Below are 25,463 nucleotides of genomic sequence, written 5' to 3'. Positions count from 1 at the left end.
GGGAATGGGAGATGACACCCTGATTGGTTGATTGCATGTAACGCCCAAAACACACCTATGATTAATGAAGACACTAAGTACAACCCTTGTTAACCACGTGTCCGGCACACACACCCTTTTTTCCGTCATTAAACTAGCAAAAGTGGATTTGTACACACTCTAAAACGCACCTGCACCAGGTGCTTCACTCCGTGTGCTTAGATCGTTAAAATAGGGCCCTAAAACTATTAAGTGTGTTACTCAGCAGATCATCATTACTTTTGACATCTTGCCCTTCTGGTGCTTTTAATCTTGCTTTTTAACTCGCACCCTTCCTTTCCGACACTTATCAGACCACACACACACACACACACACACACACACACACACACACACACACACACACACACACACACCATGTGCTGTGTCTCATCTGCAAAGATTAAACCTATCGATCTAATCTTTGTGGTTCTTGATAAACAGTGGAAATGCAAATGCATGCTTAAAAATAAATTCACTGCTCACTGATGTAGCTTTTGGATGTCATAGTTTTTGTAACCATTGGGGCAAAAAAGGCCCTTAGGGGGTGTTACATCTGTCGCTCTAAGACCTGAGGTATGCTGTCACGAGCAGAAACATGAGCTACAGATAAATTGAGAAAGCACTTTGTCTGACAACACCATTTAACCTAATTTGCACTTTAAAGCTTCACATTAGACCAAGGCCAAAGATTTAATTATAGAGCGTCTCCATCTATTGATTTGCATGGATTCAGAGATGTTCCCAATAATACTGACAAGTTAAGTGAACTTTTCCCGCTGCAACTGCCTTGACATTGCCGACCTTTCAATAAAGGTCTTTAGAAATTCGGTGAAGTGTAGGTTAAGTGTTTTTTTTTTAAGATGTGAAGGACTTTTACTATGCCAACTGTAAATGTCAAGATTTGTCTTGTTGGACGGTGAAGGTACTGTTATAAACCTACCTCATGAAAATATTCATCCTTACAAAAATGTAAATCCTATAAGAACTTTCATGAAAGCAAGAATTATTGCAGGATTGCTGTATAGACTCCATTTGTTTCAGCTGTAGGTGGACATGATTTTTTTAACTGAGTGTATATTTGATCAAAATGACTCATGTCAAGCCAAAGGGCCTGAAACTGCAACACGCATAACTACTGAGTGTGAATAAATGATCTCTTTTTACTGTAACTGTCCTTTATTACCCGTCAGCAAGGGACCAAAGAACTGTTGGGTTTCCTGCTGTAGATGATGATGGGGGGAAATGAACAGATCATCTGTTCCGTATTTGTTTCTCATTTGTTTCACCACTGCAGACCACACCACCACAGACTAACCTAACTCATACAACAGATGAGGCTGTAGCGAAGAGAATGGAACAGAAGACATGACATGTGGTGTGATCGGTTTTATCACTGGCTCCCACTGTGTATGAGTGCAGGATAGAGTGTGTGCAGCTTAGACTGCTACTGAAACCATTCCCTTATACATAAAAGTCTAACAGGAAGTCACATCTCAGCGGTTCATCAGCACTGTTCACTTAATCCGACCAATGACGTTACACAGATGTGCATTTTCTCTCCAAATGCTCTGTTGCAAAGGTCAGGGGTCCTCACAGTGACTACTGGATTTCATAGAGTCACATATTAACAACAGCCATAGCCTGGGATGATATGCAATTTCTTCAAATAAAGCCATTATCATTATCATTTTGTGTTTATGCATTACATTGAGAATTATAGCTTTAGTGCGTAACCTTTTGATATTAATAAACGTCCCTATTCAAGTCATTGCTTAATGAGTTGCTACAAAGCTAATATGGTCAGACAGTGCTGGAATTATCAACACCCTTGCTTACAATCAAATCCAGTGTATGTCCTTGACTGTGTGCGGGTCATTTCACATGTTGTTTGAAATAAATCACAGAATTCCCTGGCATTTTTGACAGTGTTGTTGCGCTGTGTCAAACCACCCAAGGGCATTATGTACTGTAGTTATGCCTTGTTTTAGTTGTTTATTGTCAATAAAGTGCACTAAATAGCAGGTATATGCAATTGCCAACAATGCCAACAATTTGCTCACAATTCTCAGGGTGCTTGAGGAATCCTGACAAACAACTCCGTATTCAAGTAGCATCGTCTTTCAGTACATCTGATTTTGCAATGGCATTAGTTCTTATCTCATGTATTCATTCAATCCTCTTGGCCCCCTTGGGAGTCTCACTCTCCTCTGCGCTAAGGTTTTTACTTCTCTGGGGCACCCTGCGAATTCCTGCCACGTCCTTATGTGCCCTGTAACGCCATGCAGTGTGGTGCTAAGCCATAAGCTACTATTTGTAGTCACTGTTCCATAATTTATTGTCATGGTTATTGGCATTATTCATTACACCCCCAACCAGCATCGTCAGACAGCGCCTACCAAGAGCCTGGGTCTGTCCCGGGTTTCTTCCTTGCTACTGACGCACTCATTTCTTGCTCTTGTGGGAATTACAAGAATTGTTGGGTCCTTGTAATTAGTGTCTTCTAGACCTACTCTATCTGTAAAGTGTCTAGAAATCACTCTTGTTAGGAATTGACACTATAAATAAAATTGAATTGAACTTCTTGCCAGGAGGTAGCCGTCTTGGTCAGTTCATTAAGGGTGGACAACCTCCAGTTGGATTTAGGTCTCCGTAGCTTCCTCTTGCCTTGGGGATTAGTCCAGAGTTTGTCTTGCTAGGTTCCTCGGAAGTGTGTGACCGATCCATCCCCACTTTCTGGATATGATTTCAATATGGATTTGCTCCTGGTTCATGAGTCTCCACAGGTCTACATTTGATATCTTGCTGTGCCACCAAATCCTCAGTATGTATCTGAGACATTTTTAAACGAACACTTGTAGATTGTCAACGATTGATTTGATGGTTTTCCAGGTTTCACAGCCATTTAGAAGAACAGATTTTATGTTTGTTTTGAAGATTCTGATTTTGGCATTTCTACAGAGCTGGGAAGAGAGCCATACAGGTCGGAGTATTCTAAAGGCAGTCTTTATCAGCTTCTCCTTCTGTGCTGATGTTGCTTCCCAGGTATACAATCTCAACCACATCTTTCAGGGATTGCTCCTCGACTGTGATAGGTTGGTGGGTTTTAGTGTAGATCCTCATGACCTTGGTCATCCCAAAGTTTATCCTAAGGCCTGAGACATCTGTTTACTGTGTTCATTGACCATGGTGGTCTTACGTTGGATGTGTGGATGTGTGGATGTGTTTCTGAGATCAGAACCAAGTCATCAGCAAAAAGGAGATCTTCCAGTTGCTCAAAAGGGTTCCACTGTAGTCCTGTCCTTTGACCATCCAGTTACATTTTTCATTGTCCAGTCGATGGCAATGAGGAAGAGGAGGGGGAATTAGGCAGCCTTGACGTACTCCTGTTTTAAAAGAGGGTGTCCGAGAGCTTACCAATTGAGGTGACTTGACCTGTGAAACCATCATACATGCATTTAATGATGTTGACCAGGTTTATAGGTATCCCAAAATGTTGGAGTAGCTTCCACAGAATCTCCTATTTTTCCCAGATGACATTTAGGACCCCATGGAGGCGTTGATATCTGCTTTCAGTATATCAGGTGAGATGTTATCCATCCCTGGTGCCTTGCATGGCTTCAGGTTTTTGCTGGCTCTCCTTATTTCCTCCTTTGATATCCTTCCACAGTAGATGTATAGATCTTTTCCCGCTTCCTCGATGACTGGGGGTTGTCTGGGGGGAGACTATACAGAAACCTCTTCAAAGTGGTCCTTCCAGCTTGGTGAGAAGGTTTCCCTGCTTGTCACTGATTTCCCGGCTTGTGGTCCGTTTTTTTTCCCCAGACAGCTGGCTTCTGCTTCCTTGGCCAGCTCCTCTATTCGGGATTTTTTTGTCCCTGTTGCAGCTTTTACGGACCACCCTGTTCTTTTCTTGGTAGTCTTGTCAGAAGCGTATCTTCATGTTATTGTCTGTCTCTCTATTGAGTTTTGCTTTGATGTCACGTCTAGCTTCGATCTCACTCCAAGTTGCATCCATGACCTAATCTTTTCTTCTGGGATCACTGTAGCCTAGGACAGATTCACAAGTGTGAAAGCCCCCTTGCATCTTTCCAATTTGTTGTTTATATTATCTCCTTCTGCTAGGGCTTGGAACTGGTTGCGGAGGTGGATTCCCTATTCCTGACATATTTTATTATCCTTCAGTTCCCTTGTCTCAAACCATCTCTGAACCCTTATCCCCAGTTTCTCTTTCACTGCCTGTTTCATTCTGAGATGAGAAGATGGTGGTCAGAGTCTACTGTATATCAGCGCCCCTCTTGTCTCTAACAACAAGGAGAACTCTCCTCCATTTCCTGTTTATGTGGTCAATCTGACTCAGGAGAAAACAATATATTAAGGTGTTCTTAACATGTATGCCTTTTACATTGAACAGCAAAGTCACCCACAATGAGAGTTTAGGACCCAGCCTTAAGCTTACTCTGTCATTTGTCATTTCTGTCATTTGCCATTTGTGTGAGGATAAGACCATATCCAGGTCATAGGACAGAAATCCAGGGTCATTCAGCATTGGTGCAAATCTGTTCTCAAGGTATGTACTTTATTGTTGGAGAGGTTTGTTGCTTACTTGCTCTTTTGGCAGTCCACAGCTGAGCATGTGCACGATCTGCACGCATGATGGCAGGCCAGCCAATGGTGTCACAAATCTCAGGGTGCTGGGGTCTGGCTATCACTCGCCTTCCCATTTCCCAGGAAAATAATTTATTCTTAGGCTTTGTTACAAGAGGTTTCCAGAGAGACTTACGACTACTTGCAAATGTATGCCAGACAGACAACCCTCCTGATTCTTTGTAGTATTGTTGGTGTTAGTTAAAGATGCTTTTCGTTAGCCACTTTTTCGAGTCCAAGCTTGTGAAAGTTATCATCTTGCTGCTAGCCTGCTTCAACTAACCCCTGGTTTAAAGTCGCTGAAGTTCAGTGCAGTTTGTGTGTCACGCTTGCACAGTACTGAAGAAGTGGTCTTTCATATATTAATGTCCCAGTTATGTACAGTATAAGCATCCAGATTCTGCTGTCCATTTTAGAACAAAAAAACAAGGATATGTGTAGAAGAATTGCCATTCTATTGTGCGCACTGCTATAATTATTATGAGTAATATTACTGTTTTTATTGTAGGTAGGCAGATGAAAGTCCACCTTGCAATAAGTGCAATTGCTCTTGGGCAAATTGTTGGGTCTATTTAAATGATAGTCTGGTGTAGACCTACTCAATCTGTAAAGTGTCTTGAGAAAACATCGGTTATTATTTGACATTAATAAAAATTGAATTGACTATCAGCAAGATAATGTAAAGTGGGTAGCAAGCAGCAAAGTGTCTTCCCTGTAAGCTAATGCCATTTTTTCAGTAGTAAAGCAGGCTACATGCTAAGAATATTTGTCTAAGAACTCCTCAGAGCTGATATATTGGCTTACATTAGCTTTTTCAGTTATATCTTGTATTGGACAATATGTTGTTTAATAATTTATAATAAGTGGCAGAGCAGGAATGTCAACGGGGCATCACACCCCCAACCGAAACCGTCAGACACCCCTACCAGGAGCCTGGGTCTGTCCCAGGTTTCTTCCAAAAACTGAGTTTTTCCTCGCCACTGACGGTTTCGGTTGGGGGTGTGATGCCGAGTGGCAACAATAGTCACCACAATAAAGATGAGGGAACAGTGACTACAAATAGCAGTTGTAGTAGTTCATGTCATAGCAAGGCAAAATGCTAGCTCTTGGGGGAATCACTAGAATTGATGGGGCTTTGTAAATGATATTGTGTGGTTTAGACCTACTCTATCTGTATAGTGTCTCGTGACTTTTGTCATGATTTGATACTTTAAAAATAAAATTGAATTGAGATTTTCCAGAAAATCTAAAATATTGATTGAATACCGTTCGATCAATATTTTGTAAAACTTGTATAAGTCAAGCATTATGTAATTTCTCAACATGTCCCTTAGAGTGTAAAGAATTAAAGCTTATTTTGCTTCCACAATTTAAAACTGCAACTGCATTTATCCCTTTGCATCTTAACAGCTATATATTGTGTGTTTTTGCCACAGTGTTTGTGTGTGTGTGTGTGTGTGTGTGTGTGTGTGTGTGTGAGACGTAAAAGCTGCCTTTAACAATGATAGTCTCTCCCCATAACGGGGGAGAGTGAGGAAGAGATGAGATGAGAGTAGTACTCCATAAAACATTACCCACCTAAGTTCGTATTTGCATGTAAAAACGACATAGCGCTCTTTGTCTGGCTGAAATGAGAGATAAAACGTGGAGATGTTTTTATCTGCATATAAAGGCAGGAAAACATGTTCCTGTCTCTTGTTTCCAGAAATGGAGACCTTCTTTTGCAGAGAGCAGGACTCCTTTTAAAGACAGAGCAGTATGATGGTTGAAACCAATCATACAGCCAGGGCTGAAGCAAGGCTGAATCAAATAGAAGTGTCCGGTGCCTTTTAGGATTTTACAACATATTTAGTAGCTTGTTCAGTCATTGACTTACTTATTACATAGATACTTAACCCTGTTGTTATCTTCGGGTCAAATTTGACCCCTTTCCAAAAAGTTATTATATCAGAAATTTGGGTTTCTTTCAAACAAATTTTCCAAAAAAGTAACGTGGATTGCTCTCAACTACGCTCCCCACAAGTTAAATTATCAGTTCACTACTTTTTTCTAAATTTGTGTGTGTTTTTGTCAATTTTATAGCATTTGGCAAAAAAACAATTGGTGGAAGAACTTTTAAAAAAAGTGTAAAAATGAGAGAACAATGTCAAATAAAGTGACTAAAATGTGAACCAATTTCAAATAAAGTGATTAAAATGTAAACAAATGTCAAAGTGGCAAAAATGTGAAAAGATGTCAAAAAAGTAACAAAAGTAAAAAAGAAAAAAAAAGCTTTACAATTATGGGGAAAAACCCACGGAAATTTCCAAAGGCTCAGAAAAAGTCAAGAAAAGTTGAAAGAAATGACAAAATCATTGGGGGAAAGTCACAAAAGGGTCAAAAAAGACAACCATAACCTCAATAAAAAGGTTTTTCATTTGAAATGTTGACTCAGAAAAACTAAAATTTCCAGATTGGCGGGAATACAACACGAGGGTTAAAAGTATAGTATGGTAGAATAATTGTCTAAGGCCCTGCTAAATCTCATTAACTTACATAAGCACAGATAAATTGGGTTATACATATTCCCCATGTAAATGATAAATAGATATCCAGTTACTGATTAGTGTGGTAGATTATCCAGTTTATACAAACTCATGCTATGCAATTTGAGACTGTGGTACCCAGTTCTCATTCAGGTCAGGGCCCAACATAACCTTATAACGTTTCCAGACATAGTAGTGTTTCAGCTCTGTGTTTCCATAGTTGACGGGAGACCTAACAGCTGTATGATAACACAATGCTGCCTCACCCTGCCAACCTCTTGGAGGAACACAATTTCTGTCTGTGGTAAGGAATTTGGGTTAACCACATGTGTTTACGGCACTCGCAATATATTTGACTACATTAAAGGCTCAGCTAAACTTAACACATCCAGCATGAGTCTAAATGCTACATGCAACGGTATCTCGGTTGATTTTGGGAAACTCCAGCTAAAATATTCTCATAAACAGGATATGGGCTTGTGCAAGTTTCTAAAAAAGGGGATATGGTGTTTACATACTCATTACACACACATTAGCAGGATACTCCAAAAACCATCATAAACATGTTAATAATGTACACGTAAAAACCTAATTTTAATTAAGTCTGGTTATTATTTAACTATTCTTGTGTACAAGCAGACAAAATGAAATCATAAAATATCTTGTTTGCCCATGTCCTTCACACACGTAGAAGTGTTTAGATGTACTCAAGCTATTCAAGAACATGAGTGTTCTGTTAGTACCTTCGAAATTAATTAGTGTGACAGTTTAGGGTTTAGGTCTGGTGAAGGTAATGCAACTAAAAATACTTGGTCAAGGTTAGGGAAAGATGGCCTTCATGGTTAAAAACAACATCAACCATGACTATTAGTGGGGTGACCTCTTGCTCACCCGGTAGAGCATCCTTTGCAGCGACCTGGGTTCAAATCAAACCTGTAGGCCTCTGCTGCATCTCAACCCCTCTCCCTTCCCCCTTCCCCTTTCGGATCTGTCAATACTATCAAATAAAGAAAAACGCCACCCCAAAAAATTGACAAGATGGCATAAGAACAGACTTCCCCTAACCATCCTTAGGACCTCCTCCCAGAGAGCTTGTTAAATAAGTAAACTATCTTCTTTTTTCAGAATAGGACTGAAAGTGAAGCTCGTTTGAAGTATTTGAATACATGGCCAACGCTTTTATTTCTGGTGAGGAACGTCCTGACCTTTCCTCTAGCACCACCATCAGACCAAAAAAACATTAAGAACCATCCGGCATGCAAAGTTGGCCTGAAGTTGTCAAGATGTATTGCTCCAATTGGACCAAAGGTGTTGGACTAGCAGACACTACCATTTATCAATACAAAAACAAACTTTTAGATATACTATACTATCTGGCAAAATTCTGTTCTTAGTTAGTTGTAATCTGCAAGCTAGTGATGGCCAAATGAAGCATTACAAAGCTTTTCCCTTATTTTCTAAGCCCACTAAGACGATCTCTGGTTGAAATCCTGCTTAATTGCCAATCCTTGAGCGTTTTTCTATACATCAATAGGGCCATCTAGTTAGTCCAACAGATACAATTAATGAAGCTTTATTTAGCCATCACTGCAAGCTCATGTTTAATTAATTTGCATAGAGCAGATTTCCAACCGGTCCCATTCTGGCTGGGCCAATCACAACCGTTTATCTCACATGGAGCATGTTTCAGATGGCAACTTTGCACTTCATGCAATATGCAGATGACATAATATCCAGCTAATCCACATCATCTGCAACAGATGTTGCAGATGATGTTGAGTTTTCTGTTGAAGTACTATAATTAGATTCTGATGGGACATGTCATAAACATACTGATGCACACTGCACCCTGTTCACATTTGTCTATCGCTCAGCGCTATGCCACTTGTTTTATTTCTATAACTGGTTGTAGGTCTTTCTAATTGCGAAGAGAAGGATTTTGGCCTACTGTTGTGGATACCAACTGTTAGAAATCAAAAATTAACCAAGAAGTTCCAGACTAATTTGCATTTGTCATTTGGTCTGGCAATGTGTGTTTAATGAGCAACCAGCTCAGATAGACTGCCCGGGTGAACGAATAGATAAGTTCTGTCAGTGTGTGTGAGACTATCCAGAGCTCTCTGCTGTTCGGTTAAATATTTACATTAAAATAGTGGAGTGTTATGCAAATACACACACATAAAGAGCAATGTGGTTTTCCACAGAGACCAAACCTTCTAGCCGGCTGTAGCAATGCATTGAGAGCTAGCTTTTCTTTCCATACACCTCTACAAGGCTCTGATGTGCTTCATTGGGAGGAAAGATGTAGGCATATATGTCACACTAACTTTACAAACCTATCTCTCCCAAACTGCATCTTACGTATTCTAATTTCCACTGATAAAATGTGATGTGTGACTCAACCTGCTTCTTCTACTAATGCAGGTATTTTGTTTCCCAAAATGATTTTCAATAACCTCTGTGGTACCATAGTTTGTCTGACACATGGTAGATGGATTTGTACTGCTGGATATACTGTAGTTCAGTGAATTGTCAGCCTGGCTGCCATTTCCCAAATGCGGTGATGGAACTAATAATCATAAAAGAGACACCTGTAAAACTGCTGCCAGGACACACTAATAATAATCATACTCATAATGTTGAAACCATGAATGGTTTGTTATTTACTAAACCTTCAAAAGAGCCCAGAAAGGCTATTTTTATGTTTTTGTGAGCCACACAATGGGGAAGCAATCCAAAACTTTTTTGCAGGTTGAGAACAGGCTCTGCCAACCATCAGAAAAAAAAATTGAAATAATTTCTGATAACGCATTGAAAGAGTGCCTCTAACATAAGTTCAGCAAAACCACAAACCAGCAGGCTTGTTCCTTCATGTCAGCTCTCATGTCAGTTCTATATAAATCCATCCTAAACACCCTCCTATGACTCCTGTGCAGTACAAGAACCTAACACTTGCTGGAAGAAGAGAAAAACATTAGAAAACAACTTCAATCCGGAAAGGGCCACAAACACAACAAAACAATAGTACTGTCTCTCCCGGATGTGAGTCGAGTGCCGATTTGAGTGGCGCATGCTCAGATTTAAACGGCTTACGTCATAGCGTGTCATACAGATAATAATAATAAACTTTTCTCATTATGCAATAACAGACAAACGTTTTAGCTATCTAAGATTGTTTGATTGCTAATTTTAGCTCAAAACGCCGTTCAAGTGACAACCTTTGCTGTGTTCGGTTGCTAGCTTGTTGCTAAGCTAGTGTTTTAACATGGATAGGTTTACTACTGTTGCCGGGCAGCCTGCTTTCCTTAAATTCCAGTTTCTTCTTGCTCATTTTACAGATTATTTTGTCTGTACGCCCTCTGGTGTTTCAGAGAGTATTGCAATGAACAATTTGTTGAGGATAAACGTCTCTGTGCATGTTCGTAGGGCGCGCTCCATCTATTTTACATTGGCTCAGTGTCTAAGTTGCCATTTACTGACTGTCTTCTAGGGATTTTGCAGACTATAGTCTCGCTTTACCACACCAACCACACGCTGCGGACCGGAGGAGGGTCTGGGTACTCCACACAGCATTCCGGGATGGGGGAAAAACATGCTCTGGTTTATTGGCAGTTTTAAACCAATCCCAATCGTCTTGGGTGGCGCTAACCTCTGCACGGAACCGCTGTAAAATAATTGTGCGAGAGAAAACTCAGATTGGACAGATAGTCTAGCTAGCTGTCTGAGGAGCAGTTCCTCATAAATCCACCCGAATTTAAAATTCCAACACAAAGAAAGCGGAAGGAAACAGACATCGGTGAAAATACATGCATCCGGCGGAATTTCCTGAGGCACCGGAGCATTCCTGTTAGTGGAAAATCAAAGCTACAGAATTTATATGGTAGAATTAGATTCTACGTCTTGCCCATCATCGGCTGATTGTCCAATTGGGTGATGAACTACAGTAATTAAATATTCAGCTGTGATAAGGTTGTGTGTAAAGCTCCTCTTGTATATTAGGACGGGTTGGCAGTAACTCAGTCCGTAGGGATTTGGGTTGGGAACCCAAGGGTCGCTGGTTCAAGTCTCCGTACAGACGGAGTACAGGGAGAAGTGCCAGTTCACCTCCTGAGCACTGCCAATGTGCTCTTGAGCAAAGCACAGAGCGCCTGTTCAGCAGTTTTCGCCCATTTTGACATCTCTCCATGAGTGCATGTGAAAGACCTGAGCATGTGTGTAATAACAGAGCATAAATTTCCCCATAGGGGATAAATAAAGTGTATAAATGCTGTGAATTATTATAATCAAGCGTTGCAGGGGTGTAGAAGATTAATTGAAAGAGGTTTGACGCGAGCACCCGCATATCACTTAAGTAGTCAGCAGCAGACATTTTCAGCTAAAAGGTTTAAATCTGTCATGGGAGGTTGGATTTATTCACGCACTTGAAAAATATGTATTAAAAGTTTCAGCCTTTGCACATTTTCATCTACTATATGTTGAAACGTACAGTGTATAGCATACTATTCTGTATATTAACTTTTTGGGAGAAAACAGGTAGTTAATGGAAAATCCGACATTGAGGATCCGGGTCGAATCGTGCTCTTAGATTGAAGCATCAAATATTAAACTATTCGGGGTCACTCCTACTGTCTTCCTTTTGAATCTACCTCTACAATTCTGCATTTATTTATTTGGTGATTCTACTCTTACAGTGACATTATTTGAGCGCAATCCAGAAAAAAATAAGTCAATAAGAAACAGTTTTGAAAAGCTTCTAAAACTAAGTAAGCAGCTGTTCCTTGTAATTTGCTTGCCTTAGGCCCCGCCCAAAACTAGTGTATAGAGAACAATAAAAGCCACCCCTTTCACATTATACATAATCATTTTCAATGCAGTGTCTTAACAGGAGTTGGATGAGAAAATAAATTTAATTTCAGTGTATCCAGCACATAGACATGTCTGTCATACTTAGCCCAGCTTAGCATAAAGACGGGAAACGTGGAAATGTTGTTGAAAACTAGCTTTCTAACTGATTATCTGGCCTTTTGTGGGCAGCAAAAAAAAGAAGATCACATCTCAAGTTGATATGGCAAACCCGTGAGCATAAAGTTTCTCATTTATACATCCAGCAAAAACGGAGTAACACTAAGGTCTCAACTACGCTAAGGTAACTATAGTAGTCCTGTGTTGTATTTGCCGACACTGGCATTTATGCACATGCTCCACCACCAGTAGGTAGTGCTATTATTGGTGTAATGACGGGAACGTACGGAGTGGTGAGAGGAGACAAAGAGATGAAGAGTGACAATGGAGGTGGAGAACTGCTACGAGTGTAAAAGTCGTGCTGAAGTGAAGTAAAGGCTGAAATGAAATACCAGTCTCGTTTTTGTCTAAAAGTCGGGTGGTGATATCCTGAGAGATCATTACTACAATAGATATGCCATCCACAGTTTTAATGAAAACATTGATTAAAGCCACCATTTTGCATCTTGTTAGTTAGCAATTTACGCACCAATATGTCTAAGAATAGATTGGTTTTTGTTTGCAGTTAAGAAAGTGGTCAGCTCAATGCTCCTTAACCCACAATGTCCCACTCTCTGTGTTTCAATTCAACACGTTACACACACACACACACACACACACACACACAAGGTCATTTGGAGTCGTTAGAACACATATTTGTCAGAGGTAGGTTAATTATTTGGCTTTATGCTAGTGGGTATGCTATGCTAAACACATCACAGCGCTACCATCATATTAAATGCAAAGACTTCAATTATCTTTTCAACTTTATATCTTCATACCTGCCAATTATAGGTTCTGCCTGTAAGGTAGGATATGTAAGGAAGATCCAGGAATTAGCCAAAGAATGTGAACATTGACAATTTCTCAGTTGTCCCCCCCCCCCTCAAACTGCTAAAGCCCAAACGGTCTCCTAAGCCCCTCCCCCCACAAGTGAGAATGAATGTGTGTGCCTGAGCAGTGATTGACACGCAGTACGACACACCCCACCCCCCCCCAGGCCCTGTTGGAGGATCTGAATAGGGAGCGGTGGATTTTTGCGAATCACACTAAACGCTGCAGGTGGTGCAAAAAGAGCCTGATTTTTCGATTTCTTTTTTTTTTTAACCCTTGTGTTGTCCTCCTGGGTCAAAAACGGACAAAGATTTGAACTTTTGTCCCTTTTTCAGACTTTTTTTTAGTTTTCACTAACACCACCTTACTACCACTAGTCTTACACTACTTTTTGGAATTCATAGTCAATAACCCTCATATATGTAGAATCATACCTAATGTTTGTGTTAAAAAAGAAGAAATTATGAATTATTTTGACTAATAGTTAAGATCAGAGGAATGAAAGTGATCAATTGTATTTGAAAAGAGCGTTGTAAGGTAATTTGGTTTAAAAAAAAAACATATTTCAGATATAGACATTTTCTAAAAGGGTCAGATTTGACCCGAGGACAACAGGAGGGTTAAATTACCTGCTTTATGTATTGCTGCTCAAATATGGGGTCAGTTTCAGGAATTATGACAGAAAGTTTGTTTTATAAGTCTTACCTACGGCTTCTTTAACCTGCATTTCTTTGGGTTGTGGTAGGACGGGGGGAAACGCTAAGAAAACCACGCTGACACAGGGAGAACATGCAAACTTAACCCTTGTATTGTCTTCACTTTTGGAACTGTCTCATATCCTTTGGGTCAAAATTACCCATGTCTCTTTAAATAATTGAGATGGTATATATGTTTAGGGAATGCAATCAGTCTCTACTAGAACACAAAAATGGGTTACAATTCATGTTATAAATCCACTATGTGATTATTCTTATCTTGGATAAAACATAAGTGGTCATATCCAGATTTTTTTTGAATGGAGTCAGGAATACATGTTTATCACAGAAAAATAAGGTAATGCTTTGATTTTAATGTAGAAAAAAATTGTACCATATTTCTTCTTGTGAAAATTTGAAATGGTTCAATTTGACCTAAGTACCACACAAGGGTTAACAGATAAGGGCCGAGCCTCCCGCCAGGTTCAAACCCTCCTGCTGTGACAGTTCACAGACTCTGCTTTTCAAGTATTTTAAAATCTTAGTAGGTATTGTTTCATTATGAAACAGTAATGCATTTTGATTTGCATGCAGACAGTACTAAGAATCTTCTAAAAGACTTCTGTGACAGAAATCCTCCTCTTCCCACAGTGGAGTCAACCAACAGAAGTAAAACCAAAAATTGGTTGGAAACCTTGACGTATTATGACCTTGTTGTTGGCCAGATTCATTTCGATCCATATTTTTCTTTTTTATCTGAGATGACTGAGGAAGAACACACAGCACTGCATCAGCCCATTAACAACCTGACCGACATCACAGAGCATTACAGAGTTCACTGCAATGCCCTAAACAACCAAAAAAGTCATCACTACCTTGTTAATTCAACATTTTGAGACTAGTATCTAAAGCTCATGCTATATTCTGTATCCTGCTAAATATTATAAAAACAAATGAAGAATAAATTTGGAGCAAACCTGATAAAAACAGAGGAAATGATCCATCCATGCCTGCACTCCACTTTCTCATCTATGACTCTGCCGAGCTCACCCTGAACTGTGGTGTACAGTGAGAGAGAAACAGAGAGGGAGGGGTGAGAGACACCCGCCAGTGTGGAGGGAGGAAGAGAGAAAGAGAGTGGGCGTGGCACAGGGAGAGAGAGAGAGAGAGAGAGAGAGAGAGTCTGCAAAAGGACTAAAATAACTTAGTGTACTTCCTTGTCAAGCTAAGTGAAACACTGCCTGATGAATGTTCACTGAGACTTAAAACATCAAGTGCCCTGAGAGAAAGAGGAAACAGAAAGAGGTCTAAAAAAGACCAAAAGTATGAATTATTGTATGTGTGAATTACAGACTTCAGAGGATCATAATAGAGCTTAAATTGTGAAAAATGTGACTTATTTATGCATAATAACTGTTTTGTTATATTGCATTTAAACAGCATACTGTACCATGAAATTGTTTGGGTGAATATTTGAAACTGGACTACGCTGAATTGTTACTATGCTGAATAGTATAATATACTGTAAATATATTATTTAATCAAAAATGGATTAGCCTGCTACCTACATGACAGGTTGAATTATTAAAAATGTATTCAAATTTATTTATTTAATCCGATGTTTCACTTTATTCAAATTGAGGATTTTGTTCAAGGATTATTTTGTTTCTTTATATTATGAAGTTGTAAAATATGACAACAGACATCTGAAGCTGCATTCAATTTTTTAGAATAGCACTAATGTTAAATGTGAGATATTTGATATGTAATAATCAGGATACAAACTTATCTTGTAATAATATAATATAATAATAATAATAATATAAGATCTCCTTCCTTCTAAACAGGCACCCGACATGCCAATTTAGCCTCTAGTGTTGCACCATGATCTCGACTATCATCGTTGTTACTGTTGGCATGACAACTGCCGCCCCTGTTGCCGTGGGAATCCTGTCCCCTTTCCACATGATGACAAGCGACCCACTGGCAAGGTTGTACACAAATACACACAAAACACACACAAATATAACCTAACCCGACTTGCAGGAATAGCACGGCGGGGAAAAAACGTGTTTTATTCCCAAGCATTTGAACTAAACCTTTAATAGCACAGGAGGCCTTATGTTATTTAATGTGTGTAGGGGTGTGATAGTCTCTACTTGGGGTTATTTTACTTTAAATGTGCTATGTGTGTCAGAGAGGGTCTACAGCAGGGTATGAAGGTGTGTGTGCATAGTTAAGGCTTGGATACTGTTACTGCAGCTGTGTACTGCAGCTGTGTACTCCCTTAATGGGACTTGCAAGTACTACACATGTTCACATCCTGTCTAATCAGGTCAAGAGGCTGAGTCTCAGTCAATGGCTCTACCTGCTGGTTAATACAAGGTATTACACCGGTGAAGGGTAAACCACCATTACTTATCCATTTCCTATTCAGATTCTTGTTTTCCTTATTTTTCAACAATGCGGTCTTACCTCCTGGTGAAGAGCTTGAGTCCAGTGAAAGACTTGGAGCAGCCAGTCAGCATCTCCTTCTCTTCTTCCACGCAAATTGGGTGGGACGAGGAGAAGCACGCGGGGAGGGTGGAGGACGAGGAGGGCAGAGAGGAATTAGAGGAAGAGGATGCAGAGCTGAAATCTCCATCGCCTCCTTTTACATTTAATGACCCCTCTTCTTCCATTTCTGGCTCTTCACTTTTTCGATCAGGAGCACCACCACAGGCCTCAAGTCCAACCCCATGTTCCAGATGAGTGACTGCTCCCAGGTCAGAATCCATGACAGACAATTTTTTGAGTTCCTGTTTTCTTACCCTAACCCTTGTCACATTTTGGTATTACAAGCTACAACTAATGTAATTCTTGGTCGTTCTTGCTAAATTGGACATATTTTGGTAAGAAAAGTCCTTTTATCACTTTAACCCTGAATACTTCCTGTGTAGTCCAAGCTATCAAACTCCAAACGTTCCTTTCTAAGTATTCAACATTTACCCATTAATTAACGGAAATTAAAAGGAATTCCATGAAGACCAAAATAGCAAAATTCTCGTGATAGCAAGTTCTTCAGACTTTCCACGAAACCACAAAGCTTTAAATGCAGTCTTCCTTAAAAATGTGATGAAGTCCCCATCCTGTCACCTACTCTGGTTAGATACTGGAAATATGACCAATAACCATGAGACAAAGACTGACTGTGTATACTTTGCTCAAAGAACTAAAACCAAAGGGCAACACCAGGGTACAATACTAGAACCGCTACATTTTCTTATAAAAATCCTCTGAAGCTGTGATATTAACAGGACTGCACTATAGCAAAAGCTATACTCCAATACTTTTCTCAGACACTGGACTCTATATGTACGATACTCAAACAACAACACAGAGCATTATAATTTAACTGCTCAATCAAATGTATTCTTTGCTAGCTAGAGCTGGAACACACTTTAGTACAAGGGTAAAGCAATTACAGTCCGAAAGTTACAGTCCATAAAATACTCTACCCAAAGAATTGTTTTAAAAAGTTGTATTATGAAGTACACTCAAACTGCAAATCTCTTATTACGCTCAGTGATATTATGACGATGAATTATTACTACACTTAAGTGCTCTAGGACTTCAAACATGGCTACCCTGCAGAGGCTACAAAGTCAATAATCCACACGCCAAAGGTCTTTTACAAGACATACAAGGTGTGTGCGTGCATGTGTGTTTGTGTGTGTGTGTGTGTGTGTGTGTGTGTGTGTGTGTGTGTGTGTGTGTGTGGAGAGAGATTAGTGTTGAGTAATGAGGGAGACATAATCCTTTCCAGCATTCCTCTCCATGTCTCCCATTCTGCAGTAGCGCTGTCAGCAGCAGTAGTACCAATGCAGTAGAAGTCCAGTTTTCCTGTAACTGTCACTCAGTTTTTACTCTCCTCTCTGTTTGTTTTTCAGCTTTTCAATCCTGTCTTCCTCCTCTTCTTCTTCTTCTTCTTCTTCTTCTTAGTAGTTCAACTGTTTCCTTTCCTTGTACTCTTCCTCCTCCCTCTCTTCTTCTTTAGTGTCTTGCTGAGTTTAATTACTCTCCATGTGAGGCACACATTGACACACAGGCCCACACAACTGAGTTACACACACGCTTTCATAAACACACACTCACTGATCCTCTACTACCCGCCCGGCTAAAACCAGGAAGTGTATAATAACTACAATCAGGGCCTCACTGTTAGCTGCCCTATCACATGCCTGACTGAAAATCTCTCACTGACTAACTCTCAGCTGCTCACTTCTGACTTACTGCTGCAATCATGGTTTCATTGGCCGTATGTAAATATATTTGAAACGAGCGGAAACAAGTCACAATTCTTTATGAATGCATTTTATTTTGCAACAGTGAACACATTTCAATGTTGAACATTTATTAACGTCACATGGATCACAATTGGAGCTGGTCTGGGCCACATTTTGCCACATTCTTGTGGCATTGTGTACGCGTTTGTGTCTTAACTCTTGTGTTGTCATCCCATCAACATTGAAAATTAACAATTTTTCTGATGCTTTTCATTGATTGATGAACGCTTTTACACTTTTTACGTTTAACACTACGTAACACTAACTTATTAACTCTAGTTTTACAATTATTTTTGGAATGTATGGTCAATAAACCTCACTTATAAGAACTTGTACCAAATGTTTGAGTTAGAAAAGCAGAAAATAGGAATTATTTAGATTAAAATTAAAGGAATGGATGTTAATGGAAAATTAACATCCAGACTGGAATATGTCAACTTTTACTCAATACTATTTCAAAACGCTATAAAATTGAATGAAACACCCCAAAATTAATGAAAGTAGAGATTTGTACTGTTTGAAAGTTTTTACATGCTGTCTCAATTAGCGGTTAGCCGAATTAGCTGTTAGCTAAACTAATGTTAGATCCTGGTGGAGGCTAAGAGTGCAACAGATGTGTAGTGCCGTGAATCCTCATGGGAGGAACCTGTGTGCTGTGAATCCTGTGAGATGAACCGATCTCTATCCATTGAATATCTTTAGAATCCCTGAGTTATTTTTGGTATACTCTTGTAAAGTGAGTTAAAGAAAGCTTTTATAAACTCTATCACCAATTTGGGCCTGAAATCCAGCTCTGGACATTGTCTCTCTGTCGGACCAGGATTATCCAGGCCTTTCGGCCTTGTAGGCCCTGTTTTGGGTATAGCGTGGGCCTTTGTCTGACCCAGAAGGTTGCCATGCAGGAGGAAAGGCTATCCTCTCTTTGCTGTATCTGAGAGGATAAACATTTTTTGGACTCCTTACACATTTCAAAACTCCTGACTCCAAATCCCCAGAGGATCCAACCCACATGGCTCCAGCCCCAAGAGACTTGGCTCCCTTCCTCTTGCTTTGGGAAGCCACTGCCTGTACCATCCTCCCAGCTGTCCATGCTGGTGCTAACCCTGCTGACCTGGAGGTTTGTGTAGGCCTTGCTGCAGCCCCGGAGGTTTTGGAGGATACAGTTCTATGTGAGCTGCTTGACAAACACTGGATCCGAGGGAGCCAAACCCACACGGCCCCTCTCAAGCTCCACTCCGGTGCTATGGACTCTGGCTGGTCGAGGCAAACGTGGGAGGAAACCAATCTCCCATGTAGGCCAACGTCTGGCTACTAGCATTCCCAGTCTCTGTGTCTCCACAGTCCACCTCGGCTTCTGCTCAGCTCCCCTCCAGTAAACGAAACGAGTGACGCCAGCTAGTAAGATCTGCTTCAAAAGACGCTCTGGTGGCCCCACTCTTCCCAAAATAATAAATATTTAAGAAGTCTCTAAGCCATTCTCGCTCCAACCTGCTGGACCTCCGTGGCCTCGCCACTTCAATGTCACTCTTCAGGATGTCTATCAGGGAGGATCAAAACAGCTGTCCTCGTCTCTGCTTCAACAATCCTAGGTGACTCAATTGCCAGAAACGTGTCTGGTGGTCTACCCTGGTGCCACTGTGGTGGACAAAACCAACAAAATTAAAAATTTGTGATGTGCTTCCAAAGTGGCTGCGTGTGCGCCACGACAAACCCAAACTAAAACAATCCCCACCCATGCTTCTTCCAAGTCGGTTCAGTCTCTCAAACTTCCCTGATCCCAGTCCTGTGATAATGGTTCCAGTAACACATATAGACCGCCTTCCAGGTTAGGATTATAATATCTCTTCAACTAACACTCATTAATGGGCCTAGTGCATCACGACAGAAGCTTACATAAGAACCTGGACCGTCTAACTATTCTATTTGAACCGACTGCTCCTGATATTCTGGGTTGTGAAGAATATTGATAATTCAGATGTGGCTGTCTTAATAATCCAGGCAGGGGTGGTGGAGTTGGAATATATATCAAATCTTGTCTCTCAGTGTCTATTTTAAATGCTATTTCTCTTCTTAATTGCTTTGAATTTCTAGCTCTAAAGGTCCATCATGGTCCGGACCCACTGACTGGTCAGAGTCTAACGGCCTCCCTCAGCTAAATCTCCTGTTATTGACTCCTCGGTGAATATGCTCTCTAAATATTCTGCTGACTCATATAAGGTGACCTAAGTCTGAATTGGCTGAGGAATTTTTCTGTGCAGTTAAAAAATATAATGTGCAGCCTAAACTTATCACAGTTGATTACAGACCCAACTAGACCAAATTCTAAGGATTATTCCAAATCTACACTCTTACATTAAAACACAAATTACAACACTTCTCCACATGAGGGTGCTACCAGACAGTCTAGGATGATACAGGATTTTGTAGCCAGTAACAGGGTTGCCATAAGGATGGAATTACTGCAATCAGTGTTTCCCATAGATTAGAAAGCAATTTGTGTGTGTGCGTGTGTGAGAAACATTTGCATATGTGTGACGTCATTCTGACAACATTTGCATAAAGCTTAGTGACTGTATCAGCAAGGTATTTAGAAATAAATCTTTAGTCTTTAATGCCTTTGCTGTGTAGAGTGACAGAGAGAGAGGAGAGCAGGGAAAGGAAATGAAGATAGATAGATAGATAGATAGATAGATAGATAGATAGATAGATAGATAGATAGAAATATTGATCCCAAAATAATGGGAAATTATGGTGTTACAGCAGCAAGCATACATTAGTCACACAGCACAGAATATAAATAAAATACTAGGATGCAATATACATGCAATATACATGAACAAATTAACAAATGCCTATTTTAAATAGAGTTTTAAAAAAATACCTAAATGCTACCAAAAAGAATTCTTAGTTACAATAAGATTAGTCCGTCTAGATGAGGCAGCCAAGATGTTGAACAAGGAGACTAATAGATACATTACCATAAAACTTCCCCACTTACTTACACTATCGGTCAAAAGTTTGGGGTCACTCACAAATTTCCATTGGACTCCATTATAGACAGAATCCCAGCTGAGGTCAGTTGCCTTGTTTTTTTTAACCAGGGCAGCAGTTTCCAGATGACATTATGTGCTTACATAATTGCAAAAGGGTTGTTTAATGTTTTCTTAGTTATTTTTTTTAAATAATATCAGATTAGTAAACAAAATGTGCCTTTGGAACATTGGATGAATGGTTGCTGATAATGGGAAATGTAAATATTGCATTAAAGATCAGCCAACCACCCAGATCAGCTGGTATCCTGTCTATAATGGAGTGAAATGGAAATTTGTAAGTGACCCCAAACTTTTGACCGGCAGGGGACATACTGTATGCCAATCGTTTTTTGGATTACAATTTTCCTGAAATGTTTAAGTAAATAATTCATTCATCTTATTTATTATGCACAAATTTGCATCCATTTCCAGAATAGAAATGCAAACATTGGATAGAGCCAGGTTCAAAATTCAGTCACACTGGCTGAATCCCATTTCTCTCATACCCCTACCCCTCACTCTAGGTTTTGCGCATGCACGCGGGACTTAGGGCTGTCCCAATACTCATTTTGATCAAGGGTTAGGGGTGTATGGGCCTTGAAAACCATAGACAGTGAATGAAAAAAACCTAGGGAGAACACGAGCTGACTTGTAAACAAGGGGTAGCGATATCCATTGGCTGCCAGCTCAACCAGAGAGACTCATAAAAGTATTTTTGTCTTAAATAATTGATTTGAAAATTACGAGTCTTGTTTTGCGCTCTACACAGTCCTGTACATATATACTTGAAGGGGTACTTATTTGAAGGGCTGTGCGAAAGAACGACATGACACAAGGCATGAACATGAAGGAGTCTTAATAAATGTTTATGACAGTCGTCATCAAGTGTTATTCGGTAAATCATGGTGTTTCACTTTACTTGAGGTCAAGGATAAATATCCATGACAAATATAATGGCCTAATAAGAAACAATGTTAAAATTAAACCACTTACTATTATAATGTTACCACATGAACCTAAATGGTTTCTTTAAGTTTGATATTTATGCCTGCTAAGTCATATTTCCAACCACGGTCCCAACACGGTGCCAGCCATCAGCATTCATGAAGACTGCTGCAGACATGAATTTGAAATGGAGAAGCATCAGCTGGGTTTAAAAATGGAATTCTTGGACTTGGAAGCAGATATTGTTGCAGCTGATGCGAGGCTAAAGGCTCTGAAGGGATTTGAAAGTGAAGCTGATGTGGGTTGTAATGCTGGCGGCTGGCGGCTGGCAACGTGTTTGCCAATGACAGGTTACGGTATCTTGTTTAATGTCAAGTTGTCATCATAAAAACATCTCAAACAATTCTAACTTGGCATTTAAAGTGACTTGTTTGAATGCAAACTGAGGGAATTTGGAAGAAAAACATTTTGTGAAACCCTACAGTGAAAGTGAATTGGGTCCACATTTTCACTATTATACAGTATAAGTCACAATTTGTCTTGCTTGGACCCAAATGCAGTTTATAGGTGATTTATTAAGTAACAAAGAAAACACAGTTAACAAAAGGAGGCCTGAATGCAGCAGGAGATTGGATAAAACAAGGAAAACGGATGTCCAAAAAACAAAAGTAATAACCAACTAACAGGAACGAGAGACAATTAACTCCACGGATGAGAAGATAGCATTTAAAACGCATAAGAACTGACACACTCCAGCAACAAACCGCAACACAATGAGGTAATGAGGACTAAGAGACAGCTGACACAACAGGTGAAGCACGTAAGGGAAGAACAATCAGAAAAGGCGGGAAACAAACAAAGACAGGAAGGATGTAACAGATGTAACAACCAAAGGGTGGATTTCAAAATGAAACAGGAAGTTCACAAACAGACAGAAAACATGAAATCAACTAAAACACAGAAACTTGACACAAGGACAAAAACAATACAGTTTATCACCATGAAACTTTCCTAGTTCAAATTAAGAAAAAAATATTTTTAAATATGCAAATCATGTGAAGGGTTGAGGTAAGCTGACATCAATATACTGTATGATATATGTGTATATAATTGCTCTCAGGACTCAGGACTGTGCACCAAGTCCCCCCCAATTACACTTTAACGTACCGTTAAAAAAATGAAATGAGATTTAGAAGTGTAGGAGAGTACTTTTAGAAAATTTAACACAGATTGAGTGAAATCAGCCGCATAGCAGTCAATGTAGGGGTAATGTTAACGACGTGTTAAAAAAACTTGTTATAACATTAATGTTATTGGACGTCCTATTGGAGGTCAAAAATCAACCAACTAAAAAGATGTTTGCTGTTCATAAATGGTGTTAAGAACTAGCTAGCAATCCGCAGTAACTGACGTGTCAGTCGGTCCATTAACAGTTACTAGGTAACGTAAATAGCTAGCTAGTTCACCAATTTTTCTGCATTTGTAGTTTAAAAAAAAAAGAAAGGAAAACACTATCTACTCCTACTGACATGTGGAAAGTGATGCCAGTGATGCTTCCTGGTAAAGAAGTTAGGTGCTGCACAGTTGACACCCATACTGCCTATAGGTGACAATTGTAAACAGCCCCCTAGTAAGATGGCGGACAGTTATCCCATTAGTTATGTCATATCTATTGTTCTATATCTATGGTAATAAGCTCAGGCAACATGACGTCAGACTGACCAGCTGTCGTAATTGACCTGATGTTGCTTCTTATTTCTTTTCAGCGGCCAGAGCTGACAGAGGAGGTTGCAGTTCATTTTCACATTCATAACCCAAACACATATGGACCTGACACTGAGAAATTAAAAATGGTTCTATGTGGCAGGGCACCTTTAAGCTTAGGTACTTTTTAATGTCAGAAACGGGTGACACGTGAGTTGGTAGAGCTTCTAGTGACGATTCACAGCCTAGAGTCAGCCACAGAGTCCGTTTTGATAATATTGGAAAATGAAGAAAAGGGCAGCGATCGGTCCCACTTACTCACATGTCCCCTTTTTACAGATATTTCATAAGAATTTGATAAAATTACAGGGTCTCCATATGGTGGATATTCATTCTTTCTATGTCAGAATCTAAATGACTGAAAATAGACTTTGTTTCAGGATTTTTATGATCAGGGTGTCAACATGACATAACTGTACCCTGTCCTGATTTTTATATATATATATATATATATATATATATATATATATTTATATATATATATATATATATATATATATATATATATATTACATACTGTATGTAGGAGAGGGGATAACACAGAACACATCTTGGCTCTAATGCACACACATACACTCCTATCCTTTCTGTCTTCACTGTTCCCTCTTATCCGGCACCCACTCAGGATTTCCATGACAAATACAACGCCACTCAACAGCATGACACTCAATTCAGAGAGATCTTTTTAACATCCCAACACCCACTGCTGACCTATTTTCACTGTTTCTATGTTCAATGTTTCTAAAGCGCTTTCATTTTTCGTCCAATGGCTTTAAATGACCTGAAACAGCAATAAAGACTAACAATGAAAAGAATGCTATTTTTATATAGTTTTTAGAAATGCATCTGCCCGAATCTGTCATATTTTTCTTGCAAAGTCACAAATTTGGCAGCATAGACGGCACTACAGTCACACATTTTGATGGGTCACAGATTTCTTTGTAACACCGGGAAAGCATATGCCAGCGAAGCCAGGTAAAAGGAAGCAGCAGATGTCTATATATAGGCCTAATTGTATTTTAATGTTATTTTAGAAGTTATCTGTTGTGGTTATGGCAGACACTGGGGCAGGACCATCACAGGAAATAAGAAAATTAAATGAAAAGATAAAAGGAAAAAAGGAAAGTGAAAGACAAAGACAACGTGAGTCAGACTCGGCCGGGTTTTCCCCCACAGATGGAAACAATAGCGGGATTATAAATGATTCAAAAGTGTACATTTTACTCATAAAATAACTTTACAGTGCACAATCTGGTTGTACGTCAGTAGCTGACATTAAATTACATCCCTCCTTTAATTTAGTTGGACGTTTTCCTTTTACTCTGTATTTGTTGGGATTACTATTTTCTTTTCCCTTGTCCCCCTGTTACGTGTGTTATAAGTCCATGGGATATATGAAATGCGTTGTATTAATCTAAGTTATTTTTGCATTGGTTGCTACAAAAATCTCCCGGGGACTCTAATATAATATAATAATACTCTAATACTCTCAGTAATATACAGTGGGCATAGCTAAGTAGAGAAAAGACCTTTAGCAGGTGTGGTAACAACACTACCACTTTTGTCCAAAGAATAGAATCAACACAATCTGGAAGTTACATTAAGCCACTTTAATGTATAAAATCAAGAGTATTACTCATAGTTAAACTCAGGTTGTATACATATTATTGAGGTAAA

The 25,463-nt window shown here is 39.6% G+C and overlaps 1 protein-coding gene and 1 long non-coding RNA gene across 8 annotated transcripts in view; one reads left to right on the top strand and one right to left on the bottom strand.

Moving 5' to 3' along the window:
* Positions 1 to 25,463, bottom strand: part of dgkza (diacylglycerol kinase, zeta a) — a 139,695-nt gene that overhangs the window by 98,894 nt on the left and 15,338 nt on the right. For 3 of the 7 annotated variants that reach the window (XM_034864814.1, XM_034864815.1, XM_034864816.1), the window contains exon 1: positions 14,698 to 14,787. The exons of 2 other annotated variants lie outside the window; for them this stretch is intronic. Coding sequence is in view for 1 of the 5 variants with exons in the window: in XM_034864817.1 (XP_034720708.1) it covers positions 16,196 to 16,497 (302 nt within the window). In the remaining 4 variants the exon portion in view is untranslated. Of the gene's footprint in view, positions 1 to 14,697; positions 14,789 to 16,195; positions 17,873 to 25,463 lie in introns of those variants that run through there. 2 more of the 7 variants (XM_034864817.1, XM_034864813.1) reach the window with 2 other exon arrangements.
* LOC117939561 lies at positions 12,092 to 23,523 on the top strand. The gene is made up of 3 exons (XR_004655611.1): positions 12,092 to 12,105; positions 18,143 to 18,145; positions 23,238 to 23,523. It is a non-coding gene; the product is annotated as an uncharacterized LOC117939561 (long non-coding RNA).

This window comes from Etheostoma cragini, chromosome 24 (genome assembly GCF_013103735.1).
Source record: "Etheostoma cragini isolate CJK2018 chromosome 24, CSU_Ecrag_1.0, whole genome shotgun sequence".
Classification (NCBI taxonomy): domain Eukaryota; kingdom Metazoa; phylum Chordata; class Actinopteri; order Perciformes; family Percidae; genus Etheostoma; species Etheostoma cragini.
The sequence above is the reverse complement of the archived record's forward strand: the minus strand, read 5'-3'. Positions and strand labels throughout refer to the sequence as shown.